General features: G+C 40.6%; 1 protein-coding gene across 2 annotated transcripts in view; it reads right to left on the bottom strand.

The window, feature by feature from the left end:
* Positions 1-19312: 19312 nt before the first annotated feature.
* Positions 19313-24068, bottom strand: part of shisa9a (shisa family member 9a) — a 46570-nt gene continuing 41814 nt past the window's right edge. For both annotated transcript variants that reach the window (XM_086064467.1, XM_086064468.1), the window contains exon 4: positions 19313-22082. In XM_086064467.1, coding sequence (XP_085920593.1) covers positions 21235-22082 — 848 coding nt within the window. In that variant the 3' untranslated portion in view covers positions 19313-21234. The remainder of the gene's footprint in view (positions 22083-24068) is intronic.

Here is a 24068-nt window from a genome sequence, read left to right as displayed (position 1 = left end):
TTCCCGCTGCTTCTCAGGGACTACAACTAGCGAACTCCAAGACATAGTTTTGCTCCTCAAAATTCAAAGTGCCCGACTTTCAGTGGCGACGAGGATTGCGAACGATTTTGCCTGGGGACGGCTGCGAAGAAAGACAAGCACGTTCTCCAAATGAGACGCAAATACCACATAACCCTGTTGTGATGGCTCTTGTTGCAATACTCTAAAGTCTCATTTCAAATCACACTCGCCATCCGGTTCTATATTAAGGGCGAGCATATGGAGGCAGCGGGAGCGGAATGAAGCCTCTCATTATCACTGGATCTGACTGCACTTTTACCCCGGCTACTGGCAAAGCTCATTAAAAGTGGCCAACAATAAAAGCGTGTTCTGCCCCCTTTACACCGAACCTGAACTCAAACATTCCTCTGAGGAGGGGGAACAAAATTGGAAAAAAATGCATACAATATTTGCCAAGACATACTTCTCAGCATTGCAAAAGCCAATAAGAAATAATATATTTTACTCGCAAACCTACAGAGCTGCCATTATTCAGTACGAATAATAGACCTTGAATAGTCCATACACCAGTCAGCAATAAAGCACATTTTCAAAAATGGAATATGGATACAAATTCTTGAGAATGAACATTGCAAGCAAGCGTATGAGTTGCTTGACCCGCTCAAAGTTGCGTAGAAGTTTTAGTCGAAGTTATTTGCTGGGAGGGTCACTGACTGGCAGAAGTTCTTCCCTCTGCGAATGGGAAGCTGTAAATTGATTCTTCATCTCGTCGTGTTTTGTTTCTCATAACTTGTAATGACTGACTAAAATTGAATGCATCAAACAAAACTAATACAAACACAAGATTAAAAAAAGAAGATATTTAATAGTAAAATTTTAAGTAATTTATATCATGATGCCGAGAATGTGCCAGTACGACCTGCCTTTGGTGTGAGAGGTTTATTTTTTATTTTTTTAGGGGACGGATTCTTGCCTGATTGAGATAATAAGCGCACCAAGAGGAAGCCAATTTGATGTTAGCTGGAGGTTGATGCATGTTATTTTCTGTGTAACTACCTCCATCGGGCCACAGCCATATTGATTAGACATAGAGATCCGTCTTTGTAGCGTAGACTAAACAGGCAGCTGGAGACCTTGCTGAGCAAATAGAAATCACTCACCATCCCCTTCCCTCCTGGAAAGCAGAATTGAAAGCAAATAGAATAGAAAAGCATTACATACTGTATGTTATATTTTGGGTCAGATGTGACCCGTATTAACGTTTGACCGAAATGAAAAAGAAATCACCCCGAGTTTGATGAATGATCCTAAAGACAACTGATGTACTGTATATTAGGGGTGGGAATCTTTGAATGTCTCACGATTCGATTCAATTCCGATTTTTGGGTGCACGATTCGATTCAGCATCGATTTTCGATTAAGATCGATTTTTTTAATTCAAAATGATTTGATTGACAATAATTTTTTCTTCAATCTATAGATGTGCAAGGAATCGTAATGATCTACTACAGTCTGACTCGCTAATGCTAATTAGAGCGCTACTAGTGGCACTTTTATCACTTAAAAGGATGGCTCCACACTGCAAAAAAAAACTTATTGGAATAACTTGATCGTGACTTTTTCCTTCTACTCTCTAATGTGGCTACAACTTAACAGTCTATTAGACTGCGTGGAACCACACTGCCCCTAAGTGGCCAAATTGGGATGAACAGCGCTCCAAATAAAGGCGCACACAGACAAAGGCAAGACAGAATAAAATAATTTAAATCAAATCGATTTTGGGACATTTAAAATCGATTCAGAATCGTACTAAATGAGAATCGCAATTGTTATGAGAATCTTTTTTTTTTTTTTTTAAGGGGGTGCTTGACCAATACATACAGTGGACAGGCTGAGAAAATAATTTAGCCTCGAATAGATACACGGACTGAGCACCGACTGAAGCAGGTTTACGTCCATCGATCTGGGTCAGTATAGATTGTCCTTCTCAGTCCGCATTTTTTTTTCTTTCTGAGGCTTCATGTCATAAAGCACTCGCTGAAAATCGGAAGCACTCGCAAGAAGGTGGGCATCCGTCAATGACGGCCTACCGAAAAATGCTGGAGGTACTTAACTTGGGCTACCCATATTTCTGACCTGGGCTATAGCAACCCCTAGTCCCATTTGTAGCGCTATCCGTGCTATAAGAACAGACAATTTAATAGATTAGACCTTCTTCTGCATCTAGCAGAAAATATTCCTCAGCTTTGTAGTCAGTCTTACTGCATTAAAGTTAACTGGACCAGCGAAAGATCCCTCCAAACCTTTTAATTGGTTCCCTATCACATATGTGTAAACCATTGGAATACTGCCACAACTGTGGGCCATTGAGATTGCTAACAAGATTTGTTGATTAGCAGACAAAAAAAAAATAGTTTTCTTAACAAATTTATTGAAGAACATTTTGCACAAATAAGTAGACACCGAGAAAAACGACTTATTAATTCTAGGCCTAACAGACATGTTGCTATCCATAAAAGTAATGGAGGTCATAGAAAATACTAGATGTAGTGTTTTTTGTTGTGGGATGCATACATTTTTGGCATTACTTAGATTTTGTAATCTATGTATCTATCTATTATCAATCCTACCTTCATGTTGTGAATTAAGCGCATATTCTACAGAAAACATTTTGCCAAAATTTGGGAAATTGTTCTTAAGTTCATTGATATATTCAATAGAATCTTAACATTTTTCGATGGGGGTGTACTCATATATGCTAAGCACGAAATCTAACTCAGCACACCTAAAAACTGCTCTGGAGTTCGCAGCACCACACAACTGTGACCCAGACGTGAGAAAATTTGAGATGAGAGGAGTTTTGTCATGGGCAATGCAGCATGACTCCTTCTTGTGATTGGCTGTGACTTCGTGGCAGTTTGGCAGACGCAATCCTGGCTACCCGTTTGAGGCATCGATCAAATTTGCTCTTGTTTTTGCACGTGCAAATCTTCATTACCTAAAACCCTATCTATGGATGGAAAATGATGAAAGAGTCCTTATCTTACGTTTCTGTTGCTCATGAATGTGCAAACTTCTGTTTGTTTGTATTTACATTTGAGGAGTTTTAGCAAAGAGATATCCCCCCGGCGCCCCTCTTCCACCTATCCCCTAATCTCTGCCGACTCTCCTGAGATAACGGAGTTTACTGACATTTAAATATCCCGACTCCTCGCCTGGAATATCAATTCGGGCCGAGGCGCGACGCTCTTAGCTTTCTCCCCCGCTGCGCTCGTCACTCCAGCGGCCTGATTGTGTCACACTTGGTGTGACCCAAGTTTTCGTCGGCTTGAAGACTTGAGGTGATCCGTTATTGTTCTCCGTGAGCGGTACCTTGCCTTTTCAATGGGCGTATGGAGGTGGCAATCTCATCCCGCCGCTTGCACGTGAAAATAAGTTGAGACGCACGGCAAGAGTCGAATTTGAGGGGAATATAATGAGAAATTTCCTTTTGCTTTGAGTCACGAGCAGTCTGAAAAAGCGAGCGTTGCATAAATCTGCATACATAAGCGAATGGAACCACGAGCTTGCCGCCATAAAGCCATTCATCCTCTCTTTGTCAAGACACACTGTCAACTCACCGTTCTCCGGCCTGGCGCGAAAGTAAAATTATTACATTATTCATTATATTTATTATGGTGTAGATTGAACCGCGATGGAGCCACTTTGTGTTTTTCATCTTGCACACACTGAGACACTCTCTCATATGCTAATTCCCAGAAAGAAACACTTCAACAGAGTTATTCTTCCCTCTGCTAGATTTATGCAGTCAATTCAAACACAGTGGGAATTAGTGGAGCCCCGCAGCAAAGCAGTTCAAAAGTTATCAAAATGACTACAATACATGTTTGGAAATTCCACTTGGGGACTCCAGAACCTTTGGACTTGGTTGTGAGCATCACTGGAGAGAGGCGTGGGGAAAGACCAGAAAGTAGCAAAAAAGGACAAAGGAATGCTCAGGAGTAATGAGAGACATACAATCGGCAACTCCTCTTGGATGAGAACGGCAGATGACTGGAACATAAAGTGACCTTGTCATTGGCCAGCAGTTATAGTTAAAGACAAAAAAACTACAACAAATGTGCTAATGGGTTTCGATTACTACTTCCGAAACTGAATACCACTCCTTTGCTTTTACTGTCTGTCATGAATTTGATTAATCCAGGTGTGTCTGACCTCAGTAACCACGACGACAATGGCCAGACACACCTGAAATCATCAGTTTGACCACTCATGAAAGACAGGAAACAAAAGAGTGGTATTAAGTTCAGGAAGTACTCGAGCTGTGCCCATCCCTCGTACCAGAACATGCAAAACAGCCTGTTATTCACATACACACTGCACACTGGGCATTGCCAAAAAATGGTGTCTATCTCTCTCTCTCTCTCTCTTTTACGCACAACCACTGTATCTCTCTCTCAAACACTCTGTTTCTCACTCTCTTTCTCTCTCTCTCTGCACTCTCTTTCTCTCTCTCTCCCACTCACTTTCTTTCTCTCCATTTCTCTCTGTCTCTCGCTCTCACTCTCTCTCACCCACTGTTTCGCTCTCTCTCTCTTGGTCTCTAACCCAATTTTTCTCTCACTCTCTCTTTCTCTCCCTCCTTCCCCATCTCCTTCTCTCTCTCTCCTTCAGTCTCACTCACTCTCTCCCTTGCTCTCTCTCCCCCTCTTTCTCATCTCCACACTCTCACTTCTCTCTCGTCTCCCCACTCTCTTCTCTCTCTCCCTCCCTCCTTTGCCGTCTCTCCCTTCTTCCCACTCTCTCTTCTCTCCTCTCTCTCCCTTCTTCCCACTCTCTCTTCTCTCTCTCAACCCTCCTTTCCCGCTTCTTTCTCTCTCTCTCTCTCTTAGTCTCTCACCCACTCTTTATCTCACTTTCTTTCTCTCCCTCTTTTCCCCATCTCTTGCTCTCTCTCTCTCTCTCTCTCCCTCCTCCTCCTCTCTCTCTCTGTCTCACTTATTCTCTCCGTCTTCCCACTCTCTCCCTCCCTACTCCCCGTCTCTCTCTATTGCTCTGTCCATCTCTCTCTCTACCTCTCTCTCTCCCTCACTTTCATTGAGGGCGGCGAGTGTGAGTTGTCGGTAAGTCCCATTATGGTCCGCCTCCATGTTTTGTTTCATTGGCCATATAGACATGCTGTCACGTTTTCAGGTTTATTTGTCTGCCCCCAGTTTAACTACGGCCAACTCGGTTTCTCATCTCGCCCGAGCCTTCCGCGGCTGATGTTTTTCGAAATGAAAAATCTCGCACAGGCATCCACAGCAATCACACCATCATAATATAATATGAGTGTCGTCGTGGAACAGATTGTGCTTATTTTTCTGTATTGCGTGTTTTTTGTTTCATATGTTGCAATGGAGTCTGTGAATGTGCTCAGTATGTTTATTTTTGATGACTTTGCTTCCAGCTGAAATGTCTCCACACTACGGTTAACCAGCATACAAACAAGGCAGATACAGACAGAATAACAAAGCATGAACTCAAATCTTTTGTGTTTCATGCAATTCACCATCCAGCTCCTCATGTTGTTCCCCCCCCCCCCATCCTTCCTTCCTCTTCTCACATTCCTTTTCACTCCTCACCAAGTCACCTCTCCCTCATCCATCCATCCTCCCCTCCCCTCCCCTCCCTCGCCCTCCTATCTACAGTAGTTGCCTTGGTAACAATACAAAGAGATTTTCTTCACAGCGCTGTCACCGTGGCAACGGTTGGCTTTCCTCCAGGCGTTTTTTGGAAGTGCGCCGCCCTTCAGTCCACTCTAGGCTGCTTGTAGTGACCGTCGTGCGATCAAGGCCATCCATTAGTTGGATGTCACTCTTAAGTACAGCGGCTTCACACAGGATGCAGACACTTCACACTGATTGGTCCATAGTTCTCAAACGGCATCTTAACTCAAAAGCTACATTGCATTGTTTCAAGCTTGGCTGCAGTGGTTATCAAAGAGTCTACTGGCACGCTTTTGTCATCTGTTTTTTTTTTGCTGTTTCACTCTGCACAAAACTCACTGATGCAATTTGAAGGGAAAAAAACTCAGAGTCAAAAGTCTGCATAGTAGGTGTTCTTTTTTCATATCTTCCCACGCTTTCTGATGATTTTGATCTGCTTTAGTAAAAAGATAAAATTTTAACTCACAATTTTAATCTTAGATGTTGGTTAAAAGTAAATATCCCATCACACTTTAAATTATCATGTTAAATCAACATACATATAGTGTGTAATAGCAGCATATATTCTAAATCAAGGGGTCAACAACGATTTTGAAGCTGAGTGCTACTTCTTCTATGCAATTCATATTTTTATTGATGTAAGTATTAAATAAGCTATTTTATTCATGAGATTTTTTTAAATTAATCCGCTGATTACTGTAATTGGTTATTGGAATTTTATTCTTCCAAATACGTATTCGATTCAACATCAGACTCAAAAAATCAATTTGGGCCATGCCTTAGTTATCATAATAATAATAATAATAATAATATAATAATAATTATTATTATTATTATTATTATATATAATTATTATTATGATTATTCATAATAATTAGGAAACATAGATAATATAATTAGGAAATTAGGATAAATATCACTATTGCAACATTTTGGCTCAAAAAAGATATGCCAGTGCTCACATTTTCAAATGATTACTACTAAAACATTCGTGGGAAAATCATCATTTTCCCAACATTGGTAAGCTTCATTGTTTTTATTTTTATTTTTTTATTTTTTTAAGAATAGGTCGGCGGGCTACTAATGTGGTCTTTGGGGGCTACCTGTTGGTGACCCCTCTAATGTATTTTAGACTTGCAATGGTACTGTGGTTAGTGAATTTTATTTAAAAACAAAACAAACAAAAAAAACTACCTTTTTAATCACAACAAATATATAGGGTATATTGGTATATTGATAGGGTAAAGGTCATGATGGTGTTGATAAGGGTCTCAGACCCCATTAAGAGATCCCATAATTGCTTGTCACACCCCTGCTGGTGGAACACTGATATTGGGGAGAGATCACAGCAGCAACATGGGATGTGACATTTTCATTCATGATGACAGCGTGTGAAATTCACTTGAATTAGTGGGATTGTATTTTGTCTTTTGGCAGGCTTCAGCAAAGCTTTGGATTTTGTGGGTATACAAGGCCAAATTTTGGCACCAGATCATTATTTTCTATTTGTTTAATTTTGCATCTAATACTGCAGTACTTGCTACCGAAGTTTTTGCTACTGTTTGTGTCATTTGAGCCTGAAGTCACACTGGCTTTTCACCATGAAATACTTCCTCTCCGAGGAATGTTTTCTCTTCTGTCTTCATCAAGTGACCTTTTCCACCGATTTGCCTTGTTACTCAGCAACAGGTGGCCGACTGTTGACTGACCACAGATGATGAAGGCCACGTTATTTGGATCAGGAGGCATCGCTGAGAGTAATATCCGTCAACGTCACATTGTTCCTTTCCTGATATTTTGCTGAAGCTTTTCAGTACATTAAGTTAAACACGGTCAGTAAGCACATTTGTTCCACTCTGTTCACAGAGTCTCCATCCATTGTGACAGAGGATGCAACCAACATTGTTAAGTCTAATATTTGTCAGTTATTTATATTCATATTAGCATGAGAGAGTGAAGCTGTGAGTGTGTATAATGCAAGGGAAGCACTCACTGTGGGTGAGAGAATTTTAGTGTTTATTGTGAGAGTGAGGAAAAAAACTGGTTGCCCCCTATCCACTCTTGAGAACTTGCATTCTGCAAGAACCAAGACAAGGTCAGGCCAAATTTTCTCAGACCCTCCACATCCGGGTCACCACCTCTTTCAGCTCCTTCCCTCAGATAGGCGCGATTCCAGTAGCTTTTTCCTCGTGCCGTCAAGTCAGTTTGACAGTTCTATTATTTGCGGGAATGCTGAAGCAACTCTTTAGTACAAATGCAATAATGAATACTAATCATTGTCAAATTATTTCACTATCAATACTTTGTAATTTTCACATATCTTTCAATTTACTTTCAGCATTCGCATGCAATTTCTGCAGAAATCTAGTTTATTATCATACTGCTGGAGACAAATTCCTTGTGTGTGTTTACATACTTTAGATGAAAGATCATTCTGATTCTGAGAGTGAGTTAACTCATTTAGTGTCATTGACGGCTATAAACGTCAAAAATCCATCTGAACTGGGCTGGCAGTGAATGAGTTAATATGGGAGAGAATTTGTGAGAGTCCGTGGATGCTGTCAGAATGCGTGCTGGGCATGCTGGTACAGTGAGAATAAAGAGCCGACAGAGATTCAGAACGTGCGCGGTCCTTATAATATGAGTTTGGCCTTCAGTGATCCATTCCTGCCCGAGAGGACGAAAGGGAGCCCCGCTGATGAACCATCTGGCATCCGAGTGGATCTCAGCTTTAGTTTCTGTGTTTGCATGTCTGTGTTTATCCGTCTGCGTGTACAAGTCTTATTATGTTAGTCTTCACTCTTGCCCCAAGGCAGCTTCCCGAGCCCTGAAGGTAACACACGCGTCTACCCTCATACATATCAGCCTGTTCAGAGGGAAGCATTAAAGCTCTGTTTTGTCATTGGCCATCACTCGTCTGTGAATGGGGGTCCCCAACCACTGGGCCATGGCCACAAAGCACCTCATACATGTCTATTTTTTTTATGGTCTGGAAAATCCACAAAGTAGCACGGAGGTTGCCTTAGTGGTTAGTTACCTTGTCTTGAGCCCTTTTCATACTGCACTTGCTCATTGTGGAAGAGTTTCTTGCAGTTTTTTTTTGCAAACCTAGTTACATACGGAATCAACAGCATCTGTTTTGTTCCGTTGTTTGTTGTTCTGGTCTCACCATCCGTCAGTCTGCTGTCAGGTTTTGTCCCATTACACTGATGAAAAATGCACAAGGACTATGATGTCCAGACTTCAAAGACGACGCAATGAGAAAACCCCACAGCGCTCTCCAGTCAAACACCTTAATGGTGAGACCCAAAGAAAAGTAAACTGTATGCAAATAAAAACATTTTGTGGAGGGTTTCAAACGCAGCATTTCCTGCTTTGCATTTGACTCATACGACACATGCGCTTTAAATCCACGACAATATGCGCCGCTCGCAGTAAAAGGCTAAAAGCTGGGGAGCTGCTCACGCTTCATGGAATGTTTTTTGATAGAGACATGCCTAAAAAGGGGCATAAGTGCTGAGGGGAAAAGGTAAAGACAGATTATTATGCCAAATAAAGGCATGATGCGAAACTGAGGCCATGAAATGTGATTTGCTTACAAGGGTGCCAGTGGGTGTGTATCAGATATCGCAGTCATGAAGCCTATGCTCTTGTACAATGGGAAGCAGGTCCAGACCAATACAATCAACCAACCTATGGTATCTACTATTATTGGTACAGGGAGTCCTCCAGTTGCAAACGTACTCGACCTACGACTTTACGATACCCGTGCCTCGTCTGTTGCTCCTTCTTTTTCGTTAACATTTGTCACAGTAATCACGCCATTTTAAAATGGTGTTTCTAAGCTCCGCTTTGCCGTAAGTCAGCAATAAATATCCGCGCGGAAACACAATTTGGGAAATTCGGGCTATGTCTCCAACATAGGAACGGAACTCGTTCCTAACTCGAGGACTCCCTGTATTGTGCAAAAGTCATAACAACTCCAAATGGTATTTAAAGATGGAATCAAGTGTGTACTTATCACTTATTGTATCAATAGTCAGGGGAATTTTTAAGCGAATTTACTGAAAATGTGCGAAACGGACATGCGACCTATGCCCGTTTCCATCTGTTCTTCTTTTGCGAATATTGAGAGGGGACTCTGCCGCTGTAGAGCCATAGAGATGTGATCCACCAGTAATTTACAAGAAGAAGAACAGAAAGCGACTGCGCCGTGCGATGACGTCGTATGAGTTTGCTTTTGTAATTCTTGATAAAGCATAGCGTTTCTTTGCTGTTTTCCATTTAAAATAGGATTAATATTAGCTTTTTTTTTTTATTTATTCCCAAAAGATTTCGGTTTCGTCGTCCGCCCAAACATACCTTACTCTATCGTCTGACATTGTTTTGGGACTACAAACGTACTTGTGACGTAATACGTGCAACGTGTATCCGGTCTTGCCAGCGGTTATTCGCAAAACCTGTTTCCCTAGCCAAAATTAGCATTTTCCTCTTTTCGATACACTTCAAAATCCACCCCCTCTAAGCGTTAAAAAACTTTTTTTGCTAATTTTGGGCCCCTTTTTCAATTTCTAGTGTTTCCATTCAGTTTTATTTTCACATTTCTTGAAAATTCAAATTAAAATGGTTAGATGGAAACCCACCCAATGTCAAAAGTATTCTTGTCTTTTCTTCAAGAGCAAGTCCATTGTCAGTATTAAAAGTTGCCATCCTTTTATTCAAGATTCGGTCTCCAAAACTGTAATGTAGGCTAAAATGTAAACTAGTAGAACTTGCAAATAAAAAGAAATTTCTCGGTGGAATACATCAAGTGGAATCCAAGCAGGATGAAGAATGATACAGTATATCCTGACTGTTAGGAGGCAGCACTCCTTTGGATGTGCAGTTCAAACAAACAGTGGTACGAGACGACAAAGTGAGTCCCCGCGTCACTGTCAGGGTTTCCCTCTAGGCTGTACATCACTTTCTCTTCACAGATAAGAAGAGCCTGACTCTTGCGCTACTGAGGAAGTGGTTCATTTTCGCAAATGCTGATTTGGGGGCCCTGGGCCATGAAAATATCATGTGGTTTTCTCAAAAGCCGTCTTGACTTTCAAATTCATGTGCGGCGCTGTAAAACGTAATTCCTCAGCAGTCATGGAAATAGTTTTGTATTTTATAAATATGGATGGGAATGATTAACTCTGAGGGGAGGAGAATGACATACACTCACGGCCACAATGTTAGAACTACTTGCAGAATATCATGAGATTCAGTACGAGTGTTGCAGCCTGTATGTCACAATACGCGTTGTCAGCCAATATTAGGGCTCATTTAGACAAAAAGCTATACCACCCCAAGAAACCCGCCTTGCCGAGAAATGTTGAGAAAATGCATTGATTATGATGAAGTTACTGGTTTGGTTCGTAACATGCCATAATAGGCAAAAGAAAACAAAAGAAAAGATAATTATTTTCCAATGTAAAAGCAGTTTTAGTTAGGGTTGCTCGATTATGAAGAAAAAATTGATCACAATTATTTTGGTAATAATTGTAATTGTATTTTTTTTGTACAAAAGAAGAAAATGTTTAAACGTAAAAAAATATTAAGACAAATACAATTCTTTGAAACACGATAATTATGCAAGTTCCTTCTGGATGAAACAAAATTAAATAAAAAAGGTGCAAATTGCTTTGTGGGTTATTCATTTAATGTGACTACTTTTTGGGTTAAATAATTCAAAAAGTTGGGCTGGTTCTTTTTTATTTATTTATTTTTTTACTCAATTTAATTGGATTATTCAATTAACCCATAAAGTTGGGTTTAATTAATAACGTACAAAGCAACAAAAAATGTTGAGCCAACTTCTTGGGTTAAATAACTCAAAAAGTTTTTGTGTAACTTGTTGGGTCGGTTCATTTTCAAACCAATTCATTTGGGTTATTCAATTGACCCAAACTGTTGGGCCAATTGAATAACCTACAGAACAACCCCAATAATTGGGTTAAAAATGTAATTTCACTTAACTTTTTGGGTTAAATAACTGAAAAGGTTGGGTCGGTCCATTCCTGACCCAATTTGGGTTATTTTTGACCCAATTGTTTTTAGTGTATCTCAGCTATTCATCATTTTGTTTTTTATTTGTCTTTTAAGGCATTATTTTGAATTGCAAATTGTATAACTTTATGGAGATTAAACTTTGGAATTTCCTAGACACCTGCAAAGTTTTAATCACACCTTGACGTTGCGTTGTTGTGCTTCTGCTGCTTATATATAGATGACGATGAAAGTAGAGGAACAGCTCCATGTAAAGTTTTTTTTTTTTGAAGTTAGAACAGACAGGACTACAAAAGGGAGGAAGCTTTACCTTAAGTTCACTTCTGCGGACTGTTTTTTTCTCTTTGCCAAAAGTACTGGCAATGTGTGTAATTAGCATGAATTAGCATAAATGCGTAATGTGCACCTGCATGTGTCCACTGTGACTTGGCCCTGAAGGCACCATTGGAGTACAGTTAAAAGACAGCTTTTAGTATTTCCCTCCTGTCTTTCTTTCTTTTTATACCTTGCATGGTTCACTTCAAGGTAAAACAATTTACAACCAAAACAGTGGGTGTGATTGAGTGTGGCGGGGATGTTCTCCGTTCGGTTCAACGATAGTTCAATTTCCATTTGCTTGCATGGTGTAAAGCAGAACGGGAAACAGGAGAGGACCTGCACTTCAAATATTGTAACACTTCCAATGTAGTATTAAACGTTATGCTTGTCGTGAACAATTTAGGAATAGCGTGCACAATGCCTTCTGTCAAAGGATTTACCTGAAACAAATACAGCAAGATTTGCAAATATCATTATTTATATATATATATATATATATATATCTATATCTATATCTATATCTATATCTATATATACACCTGAGCATAACGTAACTCTGGCTTCAACACCAAAACATCATGAGTTACCTTATTTCTCTAGATATTATGCTAAATTTACTCAAGATATTCTGTTTAACCCATCCTCACATATTTCAAGGTATTGGTACTCGCGATGGATATCGATACTGTTATTGGAGACTGCTTTTTGTGGCTCTTTTTCGGTCAGGAACTAAAGTCTGAATTGGTTATTTTGCATTTATTGACAGCCACAGGGGACGTCAGTAAGAGAGGATGAATCTTCATTTGGACTAAAACATTTAGTAAGCTCTTAAGTGCAGAAATATCTTTGTATATAGTATATCGTCATTGACTACTGCACTGCGAGATGAATGACGAACGGAGAATGTGAAACAGGATTCAGTTAATTCCAAATTAACAGCATGGATTAAAAAAAGAAGAAGATATTATTAAACATCACACACTAAACAGCTTGAGGAATTCTTAACATGGTAGACATTACTGAATTACTTGAATCACTATTTTATTGAATTTACTGTATTCCTTAAAAATAAATTGTACAAGCACATAATTTGATTGGGACTTTTTTTTTCTGGCCACTGGATTATATGTTTCATTTTATTCATAATTTTTTTTAAATTCATTTTATTGTGTGCTCAATGCAAAAATGAGTTTTATGAGTAAATTGAAAAAAATTATTGCCATTAATTTCATGCAATTTTAAGGAAATTTGCTATAATTGCAGAGGTAATTTTTTTTAAATCATTATTTTGAGGGGAATTTTATGTATCAGAAGTACTAATGGTATCGGCACTTGGTATTGGTATCAGTAAGTACTACTGAAGGTCTCAAAAACAGTTGTATCGAACATCCTTAAAACAATAATAATAATAATAATTTGAACCAAAAACAATAGGGACCTCGCAGCGCTCGCTGCTCGGGCCCTAATAATACGTTTAATGAATTGATTTCTGCCATTCAATTGAATTGAATTCAGAGGCCTTGATATCCGCTGTTCACATATTTATGAAAGAAATATGTCATGTTAGTCAAGCTGCTTACCCTGTGCTAACACTTAGACATGGTCTAAGCAGGACTAAGTTCAGAAAAGGGAAAACCAGGTCAAGAAAGTAAAAACCCCTGCCAGAGTTTGGCTTTAGCCACAGGTATTTCTCGTAATGAACCTCGTTTACCTGACAGTTGAGTACAAGCACCTGTAGCTAAAGCCAAACTGTGGCAGGATTTTTTGTTTCTGGACGTAGATTTCTCATCTCTGACTAACTTTAGGTCAAATCTCTGCCACCAAATTGACATATCTTTGTCACTCCTAGAAAAGAGTGGTCTGGCAAATGTGCAGCAAGTCTTGCACTCATCCGAAAATCGGGATCTGCCGGCATTTGCGCCCTGCTGCCCACAGTTGACCTAATTAAGTGGCCGGTGAAGGTTAAAGGGCCCAAGAAGAAAAAAATGGTACAAATACAAATGTTTTTTTGTTTTTTTTGCAGAAGTCATCTTTTTATTGCCACGTAAGAAAGTCGTATATAGAACAATAGTAATATATTGTTAGATGGCAAATCACCAACAAAAAGAACCAAAAATATCCCCTTGAACCCTCCCCCTGTAAAAAGGAAAAGAAAAAAAAAGTTCCATCTTAGCAACACTATGGTAATATATTTTGGGACAAAACATCTGCTATGTTTTTTTCTAACAATAGTCGAGTAGTACCAAAATACATCTTCCCCATAACTTCATTTCACAGAATTCAAAGTCAGTAAAAGGTTAAAGGACAACGGGGCATCACGGTGCATATTATAAGCTACTGTGCAAACAATAGTGGGAGATGGGCTTCTACCATAGAAAATATGCTTTTACTAGCAACATGTAAATGCAGTGTCAGGGCCATATGTATTCATATACACATATGCATAAATACCACAAACTGCTCTGGACATAAAAAATAGAAAACTGAATCTCGTATATCTTTGCAAGTTGTACGCGGTGAACACACAAAATGAGCCAATCAGTTGGTTCTTATGAAAAGATCAGCTTGCTAGTGGATAATCATCGTCCCACAAATAGCTTATCGATTCTGCTGCAGTTATGGGAAATCCCTTGGCTCTGGCTGGACATTGCAGGGGTCAATAAATGCTGCTTTTTTTTTTTTTCACCAGCTAGCTTCCTGCTTCTGCTTACAGAAATTATACATAGCATTAGCGTTTGTTTGACAATACATATGAAGAACAGCATAGGAGCAAACATAAAAAAACAAAAACATATTTTCTGTTTTTTTGTCATGTGCTGAAGCCAAAAGTGAAAACAATGCGCATACTGTACAGACGGAGGCTATACAAACTTGTAAACATTGTATGTGGTTCCAAAAATCAATCTTCTAATTAAAGTTGTTTGAGCCCTTAAGAGTCACCAACCGTACATATACTTTTGCGTTCCCATCAAAAAATGCAGCTGATTTTTTTATTTAAATGACAAGTATGGGTGATTAAGGAAATTAATATATGCAGACAACAATTATATGAAATTATAAAAACAAAACATATACTATGTTTGTATAAATAAGGTTTTATTTTCACAAAATTTACTTTGAACTTGTATAATTTTGCTAAGTTTTTTTGTGTTCAATGTGGCCCTTATTTATACTCCTTGGTCAAACGTATCATATTAAAGACAAGACATTTTGAGCATGAGTATAATATTCTTCTCCCATTAAAAACCTGATGTATATGATCTGACACATGCATTGCATGGATAATCCATTAGAGAGCAGTATCGCCTAGCTGACGGCTTTGACGACCTTGCAAGATCGCCCCAATTGAGAAAGGAGAGACACCTATACTTAATAATAATACAGGGAGTCCTCAAGTTACGACGGAGTTCCGTTCCTACGCTGGCGATGTAACCCGAATTCCGACTTAAGTCGAAATTCCCTGTTAAAGTTGATATTTACATTAAAATACTTTGTACAGTAATTCAAATAAATAATTGTGCGACCCGGAAGACGCCGGAACCAATATTTTGTGTTATGTGACATGCATTGCTGACGAACGGCGGCGCGGAGCTAATTCAAGCTTAAACACGGAAATGTGACGCGCCTGATGGCGAGTCGACCGGCTGATGGACGATCGTTGCTGGAGGTAACAACAACGTTACATAACTTTAAAATGGTGTGATTACTGTGGGAAATTAACGAAAAAGAAGGTGCTACGGTAGAGGCACGGGCGCCATAAAGACGTAGCTCGAAGACTCCCTGTAGTGGGAAATGTTCTTGGAAATACTAATATGTTTGATATGTTTATTATTCTATTTTGGGCAGCTATAAATGTACGAATTTAAAGCATTGTGACCGGATGTATCAAATATGACACAAATCAAAACTCATATGTGGAAGTTGATAAAAAAAAAAAATGTTTGTTTGTTCAAAAGGACCAATAAATACTCTCCAAATTTTCTCTCACATATTTCATGGTTCAGGCTTTATAGGGTTAATTGTGTCTATGATTTATTGTCAAACAGTCATGTCAGATTCCCAACTTCCCATGTGGAGCCGAGTGTCTTCGCACCTCCAGCACTATCAATTATTCAACGCTTCCTCCCAAACGAGGGTTGACACTGAGTCCCTTGTCAGTCGTGTGTTGCCACTGTGGAGTTTCAGCACAGCCTCATGCCAGTATTTCTTAAGGTCTTGGTGATTAAAGATCACAATGAGAGCTCCTAATCCCCTCCGGCCACAAGTCCCTTTTCCGCTCGATTTATTGAAAATCCCTGGTGGATGTTTCGCAGTGTGGTTTTCTCAACAATGAAGCTCGATTTCAGCGTGACATGTCTAATGGGAATGGTGTTTTGTGTGTTTTAATAGAGCTCATCAAGCTAGAAGCAAATCGGACCACAAGACCAGTTTTGTATTCTCTGAATAAGGCAAGACGCACACCAGGCGAAACGGCCGAAAGCACAAAATAAATAAAACATTTCTCTGTGTTTCTGGTGTGTGCTCTAGGTGCAAGGAAAAGTGAGCATGTTTGCCAGGTGTTTGCTTCTGAGCTTTTCCTTAATCGCTACCTCTCACTCCCTCATTCGTGCTGTTTGCTTTTGCACGCGCTTTGTTATTGATTTGACACAACGCGCAGTGCACAGGCTCGGCGAAGAACTTGCCACGGTTGTCGACTCGTCTGTTTATTCAGTCCAGACTGAATCAAGAATGAAAGCTATTGCGGCCAAAATGAGCATTATTATCAATAATGCTGCACTCCAAACCTGTAATGACCAATGACTAAATTCCTCACGTCATTGTGAGAATACTGAAGTATTCCCGCTTATGTTATTGTGATTTTTATTCCCCACACTGTTTCTGTGTAACAACTCCCACATAATACTTCCGATTTACACCGTTCAAATTTCAACTTGCTTAAAAAATTCACGCCTCCCGGGGTATATATCGTCTGATTCCACATTACTTACAATATTCGCACAATTTAACGGTAAATATAAACTTTTCCTCATTCATTTTCAATGGGACAGACATTGAACTTTTTCTAAGTATCACTTTCCACGCCCACTTCCACACATACAACTTATCATCATTACCAGGTGTCTGATACTGCTCGGTGGCACAGTTGGTAAAGTGCATTGTCCAGTATCCAGGGGGTCATAATTTCATCATTTATCTCTCAATTTACTTCTTAAGCAGTCCACATGCATTCAAATCTTAGCATTCAGCTATTAGCATTTAGCTTTCAGCATTCCCATGCAATTTCTCCTTTGTGAATTCAGGTGATGATAGGACCTGGTGATTATGGGATGTAAAAGAGGCCTAAAATATCACCTTAATATGTACGTCGGCCAACCTCAACATTATGACCACTCACACAGCATAATGATATCTAATAAAAGAGCTGCATCAAATAGTCTACCTTCATAACGGTAATGATGTTCAGTTTTGATTGACACCGAAAAACGATGACAGTTTCAATCAAAATCTTTGTAAAAGCAGAATATTTGATATGTATTAGATATGCTATTTTCAAATATTAATTAAAGCCATGTTGACGCCTTCTTAATATAATCACCTAAGTAATTTTTTCAGAGTTTTTCAGGAAACAAAAAAAATTACCACTTGCATCATGAGGAGATGATACAGGAAAAAAAAAAAAGAAGACTTTGGCAATTATTTTAAGATGGTTCCGATGTGTTAGATTGTGATACTGAGGATGGACAGTCTTCAATAATTTTTCTTCCACAATTTACTAGCCACAGTATTACTGACCAAGGCTCGTAAGGTCGAGTTTTTAGCTGCCAAAATGATTGACATGATGATTTATAAGAGGGAGAAGGCACAGAAAAGAAACAGAAAAAATAAACCGCTGATCGTGTCAAAAATCAAAATGGAATCTCTAACGGAGAAGTTCGTGTTTCAGTATTATCGAGGAAGTTCATGATTTGAGATATTGAAAGAACTACACTAAAAATTATTGGTTTGTAATATACTGTACTGTAACTCTCATTTGTTGAAATGTGCCCTTAACTGTCACATCATAATTACCGCGAATGTTTGTAAGAGAAACACTTTTCAACCCTAAATATGACAATCAAATGAAAAACATAAATATGGTGAGAACATATGACGGTACCGTTTAAACCGAGAACCCTTTATATTAATAACGCCCGCAATTTGTGTGCCAAATCCTGTCTGTCTGTGCTGCTAATTAAAGCTGCTCTGTGGTCCATTCAATCTTCACATCTGGATTGAATTCCTCTAATTGGATCAATCGCAACTCTGCCGTCTACTCAGCTATTGTACCCAAACTAATTGTTATAAAAAGCAACAGGAGGCAGCGATACGTATTCCTGTGTTTGTTCCAATGTATATGATCACATAACCCATCCATGCCTCCATATTATTGTCACTATGCCAGCTGACTTCAGGCAAGAGACGATTTGACTCCCACAATTGCACCGTGTCACCCAAAACTCATCTAAATATAAATGTTAAATGAGCTAAAAATCCCCCCATATAAAGAGCAAGTCAATGTCAAATTAAAGGTCAAAATAAATGGGAATGTTTGTATTTTGATCTTTGTCTTAAAAGTGAATGTCTCTTCATTATAGTCCGTGTGGCCATTCGAAATGAGTCGCTCATGGTTAGCACATTGCGTCATAAACCTTTATGACTTTTTTTTTGTCTGGCTGGCTGCCTGATGGGAGAATTTCCAACATGACTGCCTCCTGAACCCACTCATCTACCCACCGTGACCCGTCAGCGCAACCAATTCCAGCTGTCCTGCTTGGTTTTGAGGTTTTTGCTTTTTTTGATCATGGTTACGGATGCATGTTTGTTTTTAATATAATTCCAGTGGTTGTGTCTGTAAAACTGGATGACGCAGTAACCACTAATAAGCAATCATTTAAAACACCTTTCTTAATAACCTCTTCTAAGTGGCCCATACAAGCAGCTCAAATCCGCAAAGGCTTTCCATTCAAGGGGATAAATGGAAAAAAAACTAATCACGTGTGATAGTAAACCATGCACATAACTGCATGTCCACTACCAGCACATCCTTAATTCCACTAATGGAGTTTCACTGTCCTCCCTTCAAATGCAAGTGAAAAGGGGTCTTATAGGTTGAAGCGTTTTGATTACGAGGTCAAGATGATAACGGTGGATGATGAAACCTAATAGGGCTTCCATCATTACAAAAAAAAAAAAAAAAGCAAATGGGCTGAGAGAGGCGCTCAAATGATCTGACCTATTTGTTTTCCCCACAGACATGGAATTTATATTTGTGTTTGAGTCAAATAACCCAGATAGGAGTTTTCCCCCCAGCAGGATGGATGTTTTATGTGGAGTACAAGTGGTCTTATCAAGCCTTGTTGCCATCTGTCAATACTTAAAAAAAAATAAAAAAAGTAAACACTAATTGAGTTTACTCTTTGTCCAACTAAATTACAGTTATGGATATTTGATTAAATATTTTTTAAAGCAATTGTCAAGTGTCTCTTGATATTGTACAGTGTTCCCTCACTTTTCGCAGTCTTTCTGCCTCCTTCAGCACACGAGGACAACGGAACATTCGCTTTAGGCGAATAACCTTAACCTGAATTTTGATGTGCCTTGCAAATCTTTGTGGAAACCATTTCCACAAGGATTTACTTTACTTTCTTCCGGCGTAAGTTGCTTGTTCTTTGCCTTCTTCTTCACAGTTATTAAGTGGACGCTTCGTCGTCCTCGCGGAATGTCTGAGACAGAGCGCGCTCCTTTCCAATTTCTGGTCTCCGTGTGTTTGGGGCACTCTGAATAACTGGCAACGGCAAATTGGAGCAATGGTCTCAGTAAAGCAACGCGCTCAGAGCCTATTTTCGAAAGCACCTTTGATGAGAGAACAAGACAAGACAAGCTCCAATGTTCATGGTCTCGGTTTATGTTACACAAATTTCCACTCGAAATATCTACATTTTTTGATTGATCTGACTCAAAAAGGAAGACAAATAGCAAGAAAACCTTACTTACTATATTTTTATTAACACCCCAAAGTTACGTCCAGTCCCAGTTTAGTGAAGGCCCCATTCTGACCACTTTTAATCTGTATTTCTGATTGGATTGAGTCAAAAGAGAGTGATTTAACTCTAATATATATCAGGTAGCTTTAAAATAAAATTTCATATTTCGTTCCACTTGCGATTTAATTCAATATGAAACAAAGATGCACAGATCACATAAGCAAACAAACGAAACAAAGCAGTAAATGAGTTCTAAAATCCAGCTGACTGACATTTCTACAGTTTGCTCTGGGTTGGCCCCAATCTTATGCCCGCATGTGTATGTGAATATGTGCACTTGAGTGTGATTATGGAAGAAAGATGATACAGCAGCATCCGGATACCGCCTCTCTGCCCCACCTCTGGGCCAGCTGTCAGCATGCAGATGAGGGCTGAACAGCAGCAATCCTACTCCTCAGCCCAACATTATCTTTGCCGGAGCTTTGTTTGAGAAGGGTGACCTTCAGCTGTGAAGCTTATGAAGAGACTTCGGAATGGTCTCAATACAAAACCTGCTATGCCTGCAATCCAAAGCCCAGAGCCCTTGTCATATGTCGGTTGTGAACCAATCAAAGGGATTCTGGTGGTGAGACATACTGGAATGTTGTTTAATTCAACCACGCTTGTTAAGCAGATGCTGTGACACTTCCTGTGACTTGGCAATGCCCGGGTTCTGTCATCGGATCCCTTATATTGCTTCTTGGGCTTGCTTCCCATTCATTTCTTTGTCAGCAGGTTCCCATTTACTTTGGAATGCTTTTGTAGCTGTAAGATACGACTTTGACAACTTGAAAGTTACGCTTCATTGTTATTGTTATGGTTGCTGATGTCACCAACTTAACCACCAACGTCCGACAGAAATCAGCAGTCCGTTCTGTGATCTTAGTGATGGACTCTCTATGGGTAAAGATTGACCGACCAGACGTTACGTCACTATCGCATCACAAATGTGTAGAAATCCTTTACCAAGTACCAACAAGCTTTAGCTTCTTCGCACAAACAAACAGACCTGCACCTTTTGGCCAACTCTGGTGTTGGTATCTCCACTTGGAATTTACTTGTGTCACCATTTCACATGCATTCTTTACACTTGGTCCTCATATCCTGGCTCACACAGTCACCTCTGTCTTGCTGTTGGTCACAAAGTAGGGCTGTGTGGGGAGGAAGTGTTGGCTGTGGCTGTGGCCTCTGGTGCCATGGAGCTGGTCGGGCTCCAGCACCGTACACTGAGGCCTCTTGTGCCCGTAGGTCTTCCTCCGGCCTACTGTCTCTGTCCCATCCCAGCCCCTTAACCCCATACCCACTGTATGCCCAGACGAGATGGTATTAGAACTGTACGCCAATGGTCGACCCATTGTTGCAAAGGTGGAGCCAATGGGGGTTTCGGCGACCCTGGATATTCCTAGGGATGTGCCCCCTGGCATAGTACCCCCCATGTGTGCCAAGGAGGTAGTCCCCATTCCTGGCGGCTTGCTACTGTGGCTGTGAAGGTGAGTGAGGGCACTGTGGGAGCCGTGTGTGGCGTGGCCGTGGTTGCTTTTAGGTTTCTGGCCGTTTGGCTTTAACGACGTGACTCCAGTGCCGCGTCGGTCTGTTGGGAGAGTCGACATGGAGGTGATTCTGGGCATCTCTGTAACATAGGTTGCCACTGGCTCTGGGGTCAGTGGCCCCAATGAGGTCATTGGAGTCATAGAAGTCATTGGAGCAAGGGAGGTCATAGCAGTCATGGGCGTCATAGCAGTCATGGGTGTCATTGACGTCATAGGAGTCATGGAGGTCATCTGGTTCATGGAGTGGGACGCCATGGAGTTCGAAGCAATCGGGATGGTGGTCATCGAAGACATGTTGGCCATGGAGGGTCGGGAGTTGCCCATGGGTTGGAGCGGAAGACCACCTTTTGTCGGTAGCTCCACCATCAGCCTGCGCTTGTTGTACAGATCACCGTTGTATTTGGCAGCTGTCAGAATATAGAGACAAAACAATAGGACAAATTAGAGACACTTTGCAACGCTATCATAAAATATCAAAAGTCGAAACGGTTATTTTTGGTAGCATTCCTATATAATGTAATATAATTTATTGTATGAATTTCATCAGTATCTTCAAGTCTTGTTCCCGAATGAGGGAAGAATAGAGCGGGAGATCGACAGGCGGATCATTGCAGAGTCTGCTCTGATGTGGATTGTATCGTTTTCTCATGGTAAAGGAGCTGAGCCCAAAGGCGAAGCTCTCAATTTACCAGTCAATCTACATTCCTACTCTCACCTATGGTCACGAGCTGTGGGTCGTGGCTGAAAGAAAATGATCCTGGATACAAGTGGGCGAAATGAGTTTCCTCCGTTAGGTGTCCAGGCTCTCCCTTAGAGATAAGGTTAGAAGCTTGATCATCCAGGAGGTGGCTCGAGCATCTGGGTAGGATGCTTCCTGGACCGCCTCTCTTGTGAGGTGTGCCGGTGATTGACCCAGGAGAGACTGTCTCCCAGCTGGCCTGGGAACAGCTTGGGATACCCCCGGGAGAGTTTCAAGAATTTGCTCGGGAGAGAGAAGTCTGGGCTTCCCTACTAAAGCTGCTGCCCCCGTGACCCGACCCCGGCGGTAGAAATTGGATGGAAGGGTGTACAGTATACTGCACTCGTGATAGACTAAAGTGCATTCTGACTTGATTACACATTTGGGTATGGTTACTACCGTAGGAACAGAACTCGGTTGTAAAGGGAGTGGTGTGGCAACTGGCAACCAGGTAGCCATTACATTTTAGTTTATCTCTAGATAAAACTGCAGCTGCAGAAGTTCACTTTTGTGAACAATACAAGCGAGGGCATTTTCACTCTTAATTTTTGTCAGTGAATAATGCATGAGACTTAATGAGAACAATCAGGCAAATGCAGGAGGTGGGTAGGTTGAAGGCATAACGTTTGGTGCTGATCCAAATGCGGATTATGTCTGTCTTGGTATTATGAAGTTCCGTTTACAGCTCTTGGTTTAATGCCCCACGTTAACGCCTCTCTGTCAGTCACCGCCGCTGAGCCAGTGTGTCTTATCAGTATGAAATGTTTTCTATCGTATCCATGTTCACAGTCCAGTCATTACTCTTATGCCCTTGTTGCCTCTGTATCCTTGGAGATAAAGTTAACACACTCAGCGAGTTTTCTTTACTATTGCAGCTATAAATCTACTTTATCACAGTGAGAGCAGAGGAGAGACAAGCGAGCGGCCCTGTCAAGCGATAGAGAGGTTGGCGGGTGAGAATCAGGAAATAAGGGGGGGGGGGGGGGGGGCAGCATCTCACCCGCTGGGACGCTGCTCGAATGGCTGCCCGCGGGGGGATCGAACTTGCTCAGGCGACAGGTGAATCAATTGGGCGGCAGTCAGCGCAACGGTACACACATCCAGGGGTGTACGTGACAGGAAACAGAAAATGTCGCTGTTACGCACAGTGGGCTCTGCATGCTCTGTCCATGAAAAGGCCAGCATCGTGCTGAGACTCAAGCAATATGCATAAGGAGAGTAAAAATAATCCCACTGTAGCCATCAGTGTCGATAACATTAAAAATTCAAGATGCAAGCAGAGATAAACAGGAATTCGCACACCTTTTTTTTATGGCCTATTCCCGAAGAGATCACGCAACTCAGATGCCATGCTCCGCCAAATGTAAGCTTGGCAATGTAACGTCATCCATCTGTAAAGGATACCTTCTTCTGAATGGGACTCCTTTTAGGCGAGCTCTAGAATTTCCTGTTCAACTTCCGTTGTAGGGTCTTGAGACTTTTTCATGCATCCTGTGACAAAAGACATGCACACCCAATTTCGTGTTGATTGGTTAAACTGACTATTTCTCATAACAAATTTTCTAGGGAGCACTACTTAGTCAGCTTTGGGGAAATATGTTAGGGACATATTAGTAATAGCTATAGATGAATCATAAGGAAATACAGATGGGTT

Source organism: Leptonotus elevatus, chromosome 20 (genome assembly GCF_054856555.1).
Source record: "Leptonotus elevatus isolate MCC_2025b chromosome 20, RoL_Lele_1.0, whole genome shotgun sequence".
Classification (NCBI taxonomy): domain Eukaryota; kingdom Metazoa; phylum Chordata; class Actinopteri; order Syngnathiformes; family Syngnathidae; genus Leptonotus; species Leptonotus elevatus.
The sequence above is the reverse complement of the archived record's forward strand: the minus strand, read 5'-3'. Positions and strand labels throughout refer to the sequence as shown.